The following is an 11,980-nucleotide window of genomic DNA, read 5'->3' as shown; positions in this document are numbered from 1 at the left end:
GGATTTTTCAGCATTAAAAGCTTGAGTTCTAACACTTCAGTGTGTCTGTTTATTTCCTGAAGTTCAAAGAACTGTTTCTCTGACAGACTGAACTTTAATGCGAGGTGAACGTTCATTGGGTCGTTGCACCATTCCTGTGGTTCTGGTTTCACACACAGCCCAGGGTGAACAGGGGAGTGAATGAAGGTCGGGTTTAGTCCAAGGGACTAGGAACCGAATATTTCCAGGGAAATCGAGGCATAAAACAACATTCTTGCTGTTGCCTGTAAATAGATGCAAATTCACCTTGAACAATTCTTTTCACACAAAGACAAGACTTTTATCTTACTGTTAAATGTGAGAAATACACACACACAGGAAGAGAATCATTTACCCAACACAGGTGTCAAATCTTGGTGATGAAGCAGATCTGTGGAAGAAAGACGGCGTGGAGGCGCAGCACGGAGACCTGTTATAGAGCATTATGAACACTTTAATGACACATTGGAACACAAATCTGTAAAACTGTCAATTTGTCTGTCATATCCATATTCACCCCTTTAAAAAACTTGACTTTGACCTACAGGATGAACTCACTATCGCATATCAGATCTGTAATAAACGTTATATGAGTCTGTTTGTAATTGATATCCGTATAAATGAGTCTGTTCTAAATCATAGAGTAAAGCGTGGAGCTCAAATAATCAAATACTCAAAATTCTAAAAATCTTTCAGTATTAAAGTAAAAGTGTTTCTCAACCCAACAGTGTGAAATTATATTACATTAACATTATCACCATTAATTCATTAAATCCATGTTATGACTATATTCACATATATATACAACCGAATTATAATATCAGACGTCCCGTGTGAGTAAAATATCATTGTGGTCGATTTATTCATTTATTTCCCAGAACTTTGTTTTAAAACGTATTTTACAATTCTATTGTATGAGACCGGGGGCTATAAATAAGTGTGTGTGTGTGTGTGTGTGTGTGTGTGAGCATGGGCACGAGAGTGTAAATCCCTCATGTCCATTGACCCTGACAGCACCACTCTCAGAAAGATCAGATCCATTGTTGATTTAAGGTTTTTTGTCTGTGTAGGTTCCAGAGATTAAATATTAGATACCTTGATATCAATGTGGTCGTTTGTTCCCTTTTTATCCCAACTCAAATTCCATTTACAGGTAACACAGGTGAGGCGATGCGATGCATGTCATGGTGGTGTTCAGCACAGGGGCAGAACCTCAGGCTGGAGTGGTGGTGGTGATGTTTTCGGAGTAAACAATGTGCCCTTTCTTCAGATCAGCACCGAGTCTGTGGAAGAACTGTATGCACATTGATAGATAGACCACAGGAGATTCAGAATTTTCTTATTTTGCCTACATTCTGTATAAAGCTTTGGCATAATTGGAAATAAAACCTGTTAGACACCTGAAATGCAGTAATTATTACCATCATATATATTCAATCAGCTACAGAAAGTTCAGACATTCATCAATTCATCAATTTACTCAAAGACCTTCTGACTTCTATCCCATGGTGCTTTCACACACAAAAAAACCCAAAAACGTAAATAAACCCAGACGTTCTTTTCCTGTTGTGTCTGCAGGAAGTTACAGCTCTGCCTCTGCCATGTTAATCTGTATTCTTCATGACTCTCAGGACACGCCTCCGCCTCCGTAGTGATGCGATACGCAGTATTCACGTAGCAGAAGCAATTTGTTTTAAATTGATGCTTCACATTGTTTACTTTTATGCCGACGTGCAGATGCAAATCAGTGAATTTTACCGTCCCTTTTATAAATCTATAAATATGCATTTAGAGGCTTTATAGACTTGTTATTTCAGGGTTAATACATTGAATACATAACAAACTCAAAGAGTATATACTACACATGTTATATAATGTTGCAGCTGTAGATTATATAATTCACCAGATTTTATATTGTATATGTTTTTTGTACGTGTTTATATAAAGGCAAGCTCAGCGAAAATGAACTCATTCTGACCCTGGTTTTTTTTCTTAAATGCATTCAATCTCTACATTGGTCTGATGTCTCTGTGTGTGTGTGTGTGTGTGTGTGTGTGTGTGTGTGTGTGTGTGTGGTGAGTATAAAACTCCTCCTGGTATGTTACATAATTGTGGAGTTTGCACTGTTGGGATGCAGAATAAAAGCACTCACACACACACACACACACACACACACACACACACACACACACACACACACACACACACACACACACTCACAAACTTGTATTCATGTCTGTAGGTTTGTTAGGTAACTGCTTAACCTGTCAAATAATATAAAATGTATTGATATTAAAAACAGGAAATATATTTTTCTGTAGATTCTGTAAATTCCAAAAATGAAGCTATGACAGTATTTTACAGTAATTAGTTATCAGGGAGTGGAGGACGAGTGTTTTCTGAGATAAGCACCGTGAACTTTGTGCATGTGCATGCTTTAATGTATTAACAAAAAAAACCCATAAAAGTTCAAATAAAGTGATCAACATATTTGTTTAATACAGGATTACTTTCTCATATTCAGGAAACAATGAATACAAGGATAAACAACAACAACAACAACAAATCATCATTTGCAGCTGGTTTTCTAAAAGCTTTCCTTACTGATGCTGCTCACTTCCTGAATGACGTCTGTAACAGAAGAGAAAACAGTGAGACGGGATGTTTTTCTGTCTAATGCCCACCATAAACAAAAGGGAGGTAACGTCAAACGTGCAAGAATGTAGAAACCGTATCCAGCATCAAACCATCTTCAAAAAACACACAAATATGGAAAAAGAGAGCGAACCATTGCATGTGTACACATTTCTCCCCTGGTTAATGTGAATGCTCGATTCTAATTGGCTGAAACCATTTTAGCATCCAGACTGCACATTTCCTTATGACCATGTTTTAACTTTACGTTTAATACGTTTGAATGAGAAATGGCACAAAAAAAATGTAAAAAATGGCACCGGGAGATTCATTATTAATGGAGATGTGACACACACACACCTGGGTTATGTTATGAATATATGAATATATGAATATATGGAAATAGGGTAAAAAAAAGTGTGTGTGGAATAAAACAGCTACATATAATTGTTCAGATCATACTTACTGTCGAGCACTTTGCGTGCAATGTGGTTCTGTTCCGAATCATTGATCACTTCTGCCATCAGCCAGGGAAGGAATTTCGTTTCTATTTCTGTTCAATACAAAATGCAAACAGATCAGAAATAATTCATAATTTGTTTAAATTGTACAATATATCTCAGAATAAACACATCATTAGAAGGTGAGAGTCGGTTGAATGAGCAGTTCCTGGAACACCGCATGTTTATCCTGGCACAGTGTGATCGCATTCTGATGTATTTACCAGTCAAAATAAACACGTTAACGCTAATTCGTTTAAACTGAACTAATTTTATTCCTTTCTTTACTCAGAAGTATAAAAATTTATAAAAATCCGAGAACAAATAATTTTTCATCGCTAAAAGTTTGTTTTACTGATTTGCCAAGTCTCAAATCGAGCACCAAAATCCGCCATGATGCAACATCCAGCAATCAAAACCGTCCGTGTGGAAACAAAGCACAAGTTCCCTTTGGTGTCCTGGTGATTTACGTCAATTAAAAACACTATAATCGCTTTAAAACATTTACAAGAATATTTTATCTTCATGCTCTATTTTAAGTTTGGATTCACTATTAATAAATATACATTTGCATAAAGTTTCCATATTTGTCTACACACATGTTGATTAGAGCATTAAAAATCTTTATTTAAGGTACATTTAGAACAAATAAAAATGCATTCAATTATTCGCAATTAAATATTTGAATCGATCGAACAGCCCTAATAATATACAGATAACTTTTTGGTCAACACAATATATTATGAATTGATTTAATAGCACTATACATGGATGCACTTCCATGAATCTGACTCTGATTTGGCAGCCATATTTACGCTGTGTGTTTCTTTATGAATTAAATCATTTGTATTTACAAAACACTGTACAATTTGTAAACAATTCAGATTCACATCTGGTGGATCTCTGCTGGCTGTTCTGAGGAGTTTCAGTGTGAAGAAAATGGGCTACGAGATGCTGATTCGTCTTAATCAAACTTTACAGATGTTTCAGTTCGAATGCTTGTTCTACAATAAACGAGAAACTCACCACTTTCCACCGGATCGTAGAAATATCCCCGGATTCTCAGATTTGCGTAGACTGAAGGAATCAGGTCAGCGAGATATTGTTGAGCGAAGGTTCGAGCAGCGATTTTATCTGCTGTTTCTCTTTCCTTCTTCATGATCAGCCTTTGCTGCTTGATCCTCCTCTCCTGCGTTTGGAAAAAAGAAAAGGGTGTTCGGTTTTGTGCAAAATTTGGTCAGAATCAATTTTACAAAAATCAACCGAACTGTTCCTAGGAACAGAAAATAAGCTTGAAGTTGGATGCAGTTGATTATACCTTCTCCTCAGTGTGGCGTCTCTGCTCTTCTTCCAGTCTTTGAATTTCCACCAATTCTGCGTTTCGCAGGTCCTGGAAAGCGCGCTGCTGAGCCCTCAACACAGCCAGCTCTTCCTCCTCCAGGACTTCCAGGAAAGCCTGCTCCATGGTCTTCCCTACCAACACCTGCAGTATTGGTTTCACCTCCAGATTGAAGTCGAACAGCTGTAACCAAGAAGGACACTGATGTCAGGAGATTAAATATTCAATTGGATCGTTTAGTCCACAAACAGACCAAGTATAAAGTCATCAGTCCTGAAGATGGAGCTTCAACAGCATCATCCATAGAATGATATACAGAAGAAACCTTAAGAGGAACTCATCCTAATCCAGATCTTTTTTTTATTATAATTCCATCATCTTTTCACTGATGGAATGCAAAACTGCCATTGTGGAAAACTGTTTATATTCTTCTTCATTCCTCAGTTTACAATCAAACCCTAGTAAAGAGTCTCTTATATAATTAGTGCAGCTTTTAATTCTTTAATTCAGAGTTTTGAGTCTGTTTGCATGTGTCCATTACTATTAAGCAGAAAACCATAAACAGTATTAAGGAATAATGAATATGATCTGGTACCTCTCCTTCTTCTATCTGTGTCTCTGCGTCTTTGCCGGATTTGGCCGGGATGAAGAGAGGCGTGGCCGGCTTGTCCAGAAATTCGTCAGTCTGGCAGTCCACAGTGACATCCTCGATCTGATCACTCAGCTCTTCCAAATACAATTCTGGCACACAAATCAGAGTTAGGTGTGTGTCTTGGTGAGCATATACAGTTTAGTGACTAATCACAAATATGACAGGAACCCAAAAAGTCAATTTCATCAAAGTCTATTAAAGAAATGTGTGATATTGTTGAGTCATGTGACCACATTGACTTGACTCCAAGTCATGTGTCATAATCCAAGCCTAAGTGGAGTACAAGTCATGTGACCCAAGTCAAAGTCAAATCCAAGTCATGTAACCCAAGTCAAAGTTGATTTGAGTCTAATTCAAGTCATGTGGCTTAAGTCCAAGTCGAGTACAAATCATGTGACCCAAGTCCATGGTAAATCTGAGGAATGTGACCCAAGTCAAACTTGACTCCATGTCAAATGCAAGTCATGTGACCCAAGTCTAGGTTTACTTCAAGTCCAACCCAAGTAATGTGTCCCAAGCCTAAGTGAAGTACCATGTGACCCAAGCCTATGTAAAATCAAAGGAATGGGGCTAAATTGACTCCTAGTTCAATCCAAGTCATGTGACTTAGGTCAAAGTCAATTCCAAGTCATGTATCCCACGTCTCAGTTGACTCCAATCCAAGTCTTGTCGAGTACGTCATGTACCCAAGTCTAGGTTTGATCTAGGTCCGAACCAAGTCATGTGGCTTAAGTCCAAGTCGAGTACAAATCATGTGACCAAGTCCATGTTAAATCTGAGGAATGTGACCCAAGTCAAACTTGACTCCATGTCAAATGCAAGTCATGTGATTTAGGTCAAAGTCAATTCCAAGTCATGTAACCCAAGTCTAAGTTTCCTTCAAGTCCAAAAAGTCAATTTCATCAAGGTCTATAAAAAATAAAAAAAAACATCTGCTACATATTCACTACTCTCACTATCTGATGCAGGTGATGAGAATATAATGATTAGAATCTGTGGACCAGAAACTTCAGTAAAGCTGCAGTAGATACACCACTGGCTTTGGTTATTTTTACTTAAATAGGGAATTTTTTCTCTCTAATTAACTAAAAGAATGTCACGTCTCCTCCTCGATCCAGCTGCAACACTCAGCGTGGTGAAAAAAGACAACAAAAAAAAAAGATTTCATTCTGCACACCCCAGAACCAAACCACAATTTATACAAATCAGCGGATCAGCAAAATCAAATAAACTGACATTTCTACACATTTTTGTTACAGCGCCAGAAATCACACCAGACCAATATATTGATATTATTGTTGATATTATGAAGGTTTTCATAGCTATTATGTTATTTGAATGGCCGTGGTGGTGATAATGAAGTTTCTTTCTGAGACCCATTTCTATATGCAAAGTTCTACCTTAAAGGAATAAGAGAAACTCAACAATATGATGGCAGAGTATAAAGAGTCATGTTTTTTTAATGATCCTAAAGGAAATCTGTGTAAATATAAGTTTCTATGATTCGTGAATAGCTACCAGTCTGAACGTCAATGTGCTTTCGGCCCTCCACTGGTTCTGGAGTTCTTATCCGATACTTCTCTTTGGCCTGCCGCTTTGCTGCGGCTCGTCGCATGGCCTCTTGGTGACGTTGGATCTCGACTGGGTCGGGCTGAGACGTCTGATAATCACATACGTACAGCGTAAGATGTTATTTGTAAGTACTGTGTTTTCTTAAATGTCGTCATCTGACTGCAAAACTAATAATAAAGCACATTACTAACATGCAAGAAAAAATCCCTCATTGCATCAACTGCATTTTTTTTAAAAAACACCATTGTTTGAAGGCTACTCCAAGTCATGTGACCCAAGTCAAAGTCAAATTCAAGTCGTGTAACCCAGGTCTAAGTTGACTCAGAGTCCAATTCAAGTCATGTGGCTGAAGTCCAAGTCGAGTATCAATCATGTGACCCAAGTCAAACTGACTCCGTGTCAAATGCAAGTCATGTGACCCAGGTTAGAGTCAAATCCAAGTCATGTAACCCAAGTCTAAGTTTACTTCAAGTCCAACCCAAGTAATGTGTCCCAAGCTTAAGTGAAGTACAAGTCATGTGACCCAAGGCCATGTAAAATCTGAGGAATGGGGCCCAAGTCTAAGTTGACTCCTTGTTTAATCCAAGTCATGTGACTTAGGTCAAAGTCAATTCCAAGTCATGTAACCCACATCTTAGTTTACTCCAAACCAAGTCTTGTCAAGTACGTCATGTACCCAAGTCTAGGTTTGATCTAGGTCCAAATTAAGTCACGTAACCCTGGTCAAAGTCAAATCCAAGCCATATATATATATATATATATATATATATATATATATATATATATATATATATATATATATATATATATATACACATCCCAAGTCTAGGTTTATTTCAAGTCCAACCCAAATAATGTGACCCAAGCCCATATCAGATACGAGGAATGTGGCCCAAGTCTAAATTGACTCCAAGTCACATCTAAGTCATGTGACTCCAGTCCTCAGCACTGACTAATGGAATGGGATGATTTTCTCGTAAGAAAAACATGTCTAGATGCGGGATTTGATTTTCTTGCATGACAGTCACGTGATTCATTAGTGGCCCTTTTTCCACGTGTCCTTCACTAAATACTCACCACTGGCAATATGTTTTGTGCATATGTGCTTCCTCGAACCACACGTCGATCATACATGATGTTTCCGTAGGCCTGCCGTCCTTCACCTCTGTATCAAAAACACGTGAATCAGTTAGACCGTGCTTATTAACACACACAGATGTGTGTATTGTTGTACAGATAAACCAGGTGTAGTAGTGATCTATGGATAAGGCAGGTCTTACTCCATCCCCACGGGGTCTGTGTACCGGAGGCGGTGTGGGGCGGCATGAGGACGGCTGGAGAAGGTGTATGATTCATTCGTAGGTTCCCTTTTAGTCTGTAACACCGAACTCATTCTAATAATATTAGATCATTAGGAAATTTTAATACAGAAAAAGAAGGAAAACAACCGAAAAGCCTCCGCACGAGAAACCGTCACGAGAGTCCAATGTCTGTTTATGGGCGTTGCCTAGCAACAGAAACTCGGCGTGACGTCACTCTGGGGCGCGTTTAGTTATTAGACAATTAATTACTCTGAAAGAAAAATCGGTTCTAATTATAATCACGATGTCAGCACCTACAGTATGTTTTTATTTTTTTAGATTTATTTATATAGTTATTATATTATGAGTTATGAGTTTGCACTGAATCTGAACTTCAGCCGTTCTGCGTTTTTAAAACTTTTACTTTAAAGTGTTTTCGACTTGAACGTTTTTTCTTTGGGTTTTTTTTTCAATCTCAGACGCCACATACCTGAGTGCACGTGACGGATAGCTCTGCTCTTATTGGCTGTAGAAGTTTGGCTCCGCCTTCTGTTGAATACACAGATCAGTTGGTCCGGTGCTGGTTGTACAGAGGCGCTGAGAGCCACACCTGAGCACTGGGAGACGCACCTGAGCACTGGGAGACGCACCTGAGCACTGAGAGCCACACCTGAGCACTGGGAGACGCACCTGAGAGCTGAGAGCAGGTAGGAGCTGATTCTTCTTTTCTCTCAGTTCAGAACTGAGCAGAAAGAGATACAAGTCTTTACTTAGTTCTGCATGATGCCTTCAGAAAACACCCGGATGTTAATGATGATGATGATGATGATAAAAATGATGATGATGATGATGATGGTGGCGGTATTTAGGTTATTGTTGAGAATGTTCTTGATGATGGTGTTGTTGAAGTTATTCGCTATAAAATCCAGCTGTGTGCAGCTGTGAGAGTCTTTCCGTGAAGAAGTGCAGGAAGCTTCACGCGCTGTCTGATCACGTGCCGAATGCCTGCTATTAACGCTAATAAACAGCATGCGCGTTATTAATATTGACGTTAGCAAGTGACACTGAACTGTGGCCTGCAAGCCCCCACCCCAACACACACACACACACACACACACACAAAGATAACACCCTGCACATGGGGCCCTTCTGAGATTTCTGCTCTTTGGCCGACATTTCAGAGTTTCCTGAAGTTCCTGTAATCGTGTGGGTTTTTAGATCAGAACTCTGTTTCTGAAAGAATCCGAGGAATAAAGAACGGATTGGGGAAAATCTGACTTCTAGCCAACTCACACAGTCTCTCCAACAGCTGGTTAATGTAGGATTTTAATTATTAATGATTTTTTTTTTTGGAGAGATCTGATGATCTTTGCCCTGCACATCAGTCTCTTATCAGTCAGGCTTCTGAAGCTGTGACACGAGTGAGTTCCTGTAGCGTCATCAACAAAGTTCCCTGGTTTTACTTTTCATTCATTCCGACTCCCACATGCTGATCCACAGAACAGGTTTATTTGGAAAAGATTGAGAGCAAAAACCTCGCCGGTTTACACGAAACCATACCAGAACTTTGCGTGATCTCCGTGTCATCTGCGTCCCTCTGTGCAGCCATGTGGATGTACGCGTTTGCTCTGGTGGTCCTGTACTACGTGGTGCGTTGGTTCCGTGAGCTGGAGCGCGTCCCTGACCGGGGCAGTAAGTACGTCTACATCACCGGATGCGACTCCGGTTTCGGGAACCTTCTAGCACGCCATCTGGACAAGTGCGGCTTCTGTGTGGTGGCAGCATGCTTCACGGAGAAGGGCGAGGAGGAACTGAAGAAGTCCTGCTCAAGCCGAATCTCAACGGTTCATCTGGATGTGACGAGGCAGGAGAGCATGGACAAGGCTGCCAACTTTATCAAGGAGCTCGTGGGGCAGAAAGGTGAGGAGAAACACACATTATTCACCTTCATATCGTGGAGGTACAGAGGTGGTACAGCTGGGGGTCTTTGATATCATTGAAGGGTCTTTGGACTGGTTTGAGATTTCTGAATGTGTTTATTTTTCACCATCCGGATGTTTATGATCTGTTTCACCAATGGCTTGATCGATGATCTTGTGAACCCAAAACGAAACGAGGAAAACCTCTGTCTTCTCGTGTTCCAGGTCTATGGGGCGTGGTCAATAACGCCGGCGTCTCCGTTCCCGCGGCCCCCTGCGACTGGTTGACCCTGCAGGACTACAGGTCCATGCTGGCCGTGAACCTGGACGGAGTGATCGGCGTGACTCTGAGCGTCATTCCCCTGATTAAGAAAGCCAGGGGCCGTGTTGTGAACGTGGCCAGCGTGTTCGGCAGGATCAGTCCCGTAGGAGGTCCCTACACTGTCTCCAAATACGGCGTGGAAGCTTTTAACGACAGCCTCAGGTAGGATTGTACGAATCATAAAGAGGTCCCGTAAGCACTTTTACTGAACCCAAAACCCTTTTTTTTTTCTGTGATCAGGATCTCTATGAAGCCGTTCGGAGTGAAGGTCCTGTGTATCGAGCCAGGATTCTTCAAGACCAACGTGACGGACTCGGACATATTGATCAAAAGTGTTAAGACGCTTTGGGAAAAATTGCCCAAGGAGACAAAAGCGGATTATGGAGACGACTACGTCAGCAAAGGTATTTTGGGGTATTGTTAATAGATGCACATTTTCGTGGTTTGGAGAACGTTCACACCAGGTCTGATTGATGTTTTTTTTTTCTGCTGTCCAGTGGAAATAACGTTGAAAGAGAAGATTTCCAAGATGTCAGACAAAGACCTGATGAAGGTGGTGAGCTGTATGGAGCACGCCATCTCGGCCGTGCGTCCTCGTACCCGCTACTCCCCGGGCTGGGACGCGAAGCTCTTCTGGCTGCCGCTGTCCTACGCCCCCACGTGGCTCTCTGACTACCTGATGCTGAAGGACATCGTCAGACCTGAAAGAGCAGTGGCTTAGACCGGTGCTGTGCACAGCAGTGAAGTCCGATCTATAGATAATAACACGTGTGTGTCGTTTTGGAGGAATGAGTTGCCAGTGTCCCTCGGACATGCACATCTTTATCACCTTTATTAAGCAGAATAAGAAAAATAAACATACTTTTTGATGGGAAAAAAAATGTTTCTTCTTGATTTTTATTTGATATACAGAAACACAACCTGAATCTTCCTGCTTTTTGAACTGCATTAACAGGAATCTGTTCACAGATCAGGACTAAAATATACACATCATTATTGTTGTGTTCGTGCACTACATCAGCTCAAAGTCTGCAATAATAATAAAAAAAATGCAGACCTCAAGTATTGGGACACCTGATTTTTAGAGCCGTAGACACGTGTTTTTGCAGGATCGCTTTAGACGCGAGAGCATCACATTCTTCCCTTCACTAAACTTGGAGACCCAAACCTGGTCCAGCATAACACAAAGCCAGCTCCATGAAGACCTGCTGCACATGGGTTGGAGTGGAAGATCTCCTGCTATAGAGCTCTAACCCTACTGAAGCTCCTCACCAACATCAGTGGCTGAATGAATCTTGCCATAATCTAGTTGAACATCTTCCCAGAAGAGTGGAGCTTATTCTAAAAGTAAATGAGAGGTAAATTTGTCTTATGTTTAGGTGTAAACAAGCTGTGGTTCCACTATTTCAGGAAATATAATCATCTCTACACATTTCTAGAGCACAATACAGAATAGATTTATATCCTCGCTGATCTGTTCCTCTTTGGATTCTGGAAATTTGCGAATAAAATCTGCTTATAGATAGACTTTTTCCAGAAAACCTATTCCATAATAAAGATCTGGAATACAATCGTGTATAATCTCCACACTAATCCTGTGTTTGGTTTGCGTTTCTGAACAATATGATCAGGTTTCAGTCAGGAGCCGCCTTGAAAACCGGTGTCTTTATTGCACAAGTGTTTTAGTGTGCACACGTTTTTTTAAACCCTCCTCTCGAAAAGG

The 11,980-nt window shown here is 40.4% G+C and overlaps 2 protein-coding genes across 2 annotated transcripts; one reads left to right on the top strand and one right to left on the bottom strand.

Annotated features, from left to right (window-relative positions):
• Window positions 1–2,492: 2,492 nt before the first annotated feature.
• On the bottom strand, window positions 2,493–8,287 carry rsph3 (radial spoke head 3). The gene is made up of 8 exons (XM_046858032.1): window positions 7,996–8,287; window positions 7,793–7,880; window positions 6,662–6,803; window positions 5,087–5,232; window positions 4,471–4,674; window positions 4,179–4,341; window positions 3,119–3,205; window positions 2,493–2,649 (listed from the first exon to the last, which is right to left on the bottom strand). The coding sequence occupies exons 1-8, from the start codon at window positions 8,106–8,108 to the stop codon at window positions 2,606–2,608; spliced, it is 987 nt and encodes a 328-aa protein (XP_046713988.1). The 5' UTR covers window positions 8,109–8,287; the 3' UTR covers window positions 2,493–2,605.
• A 255-nt stretch (window positions 8,288–8,542) lies between these two features.
• LOC124391455 (retinol dehydrogenase 16-like) lies at window positions 8,543–11,138 on the top strand. Its single transcript, XM_046858033.1, has 5 exons — window positions 8,543–8,723; window positions 9,622–9,936; window positions 10,161–10,419; window positions 10,498–10,661; window positions 10,755–11,138. The coding sequence occupies exons 2-5, from the start codon at window positions 9,624–9,626 to the stop codon at window positions 10,976–10,978; spliced, it is 960 nt and encodes a 319-aa protein (XP_046713989.1). The 5' UTR covers window positions 8,543–8,723; window positions 9,622–9,623; the 3' UTR covers window positions 10,979–11,138.
• Window positions 11,139–11,980: the final 842 nt, after the last annotated feature.

This window comes from Silurus meridionalis, chromosome 9, assembly GCF_014805685.1.
Source record: "Silurus meridionalis isolate SWU-2019-XX chromosome 9, ASM1480568v1, whole genome shotgun sequence".
Classification (NCBI taxonomy): Eukaryota; Metazoa; Chordata; class Actinopteri; order Siluriformes; family Siluridae; genus Silurus; species Silurus meridionalis.
The sequence above is the reverse complement of the archived record's forward strand: the minus strand, read 5'-3'. Positions and strand labels throughout refer to the sequence as shown.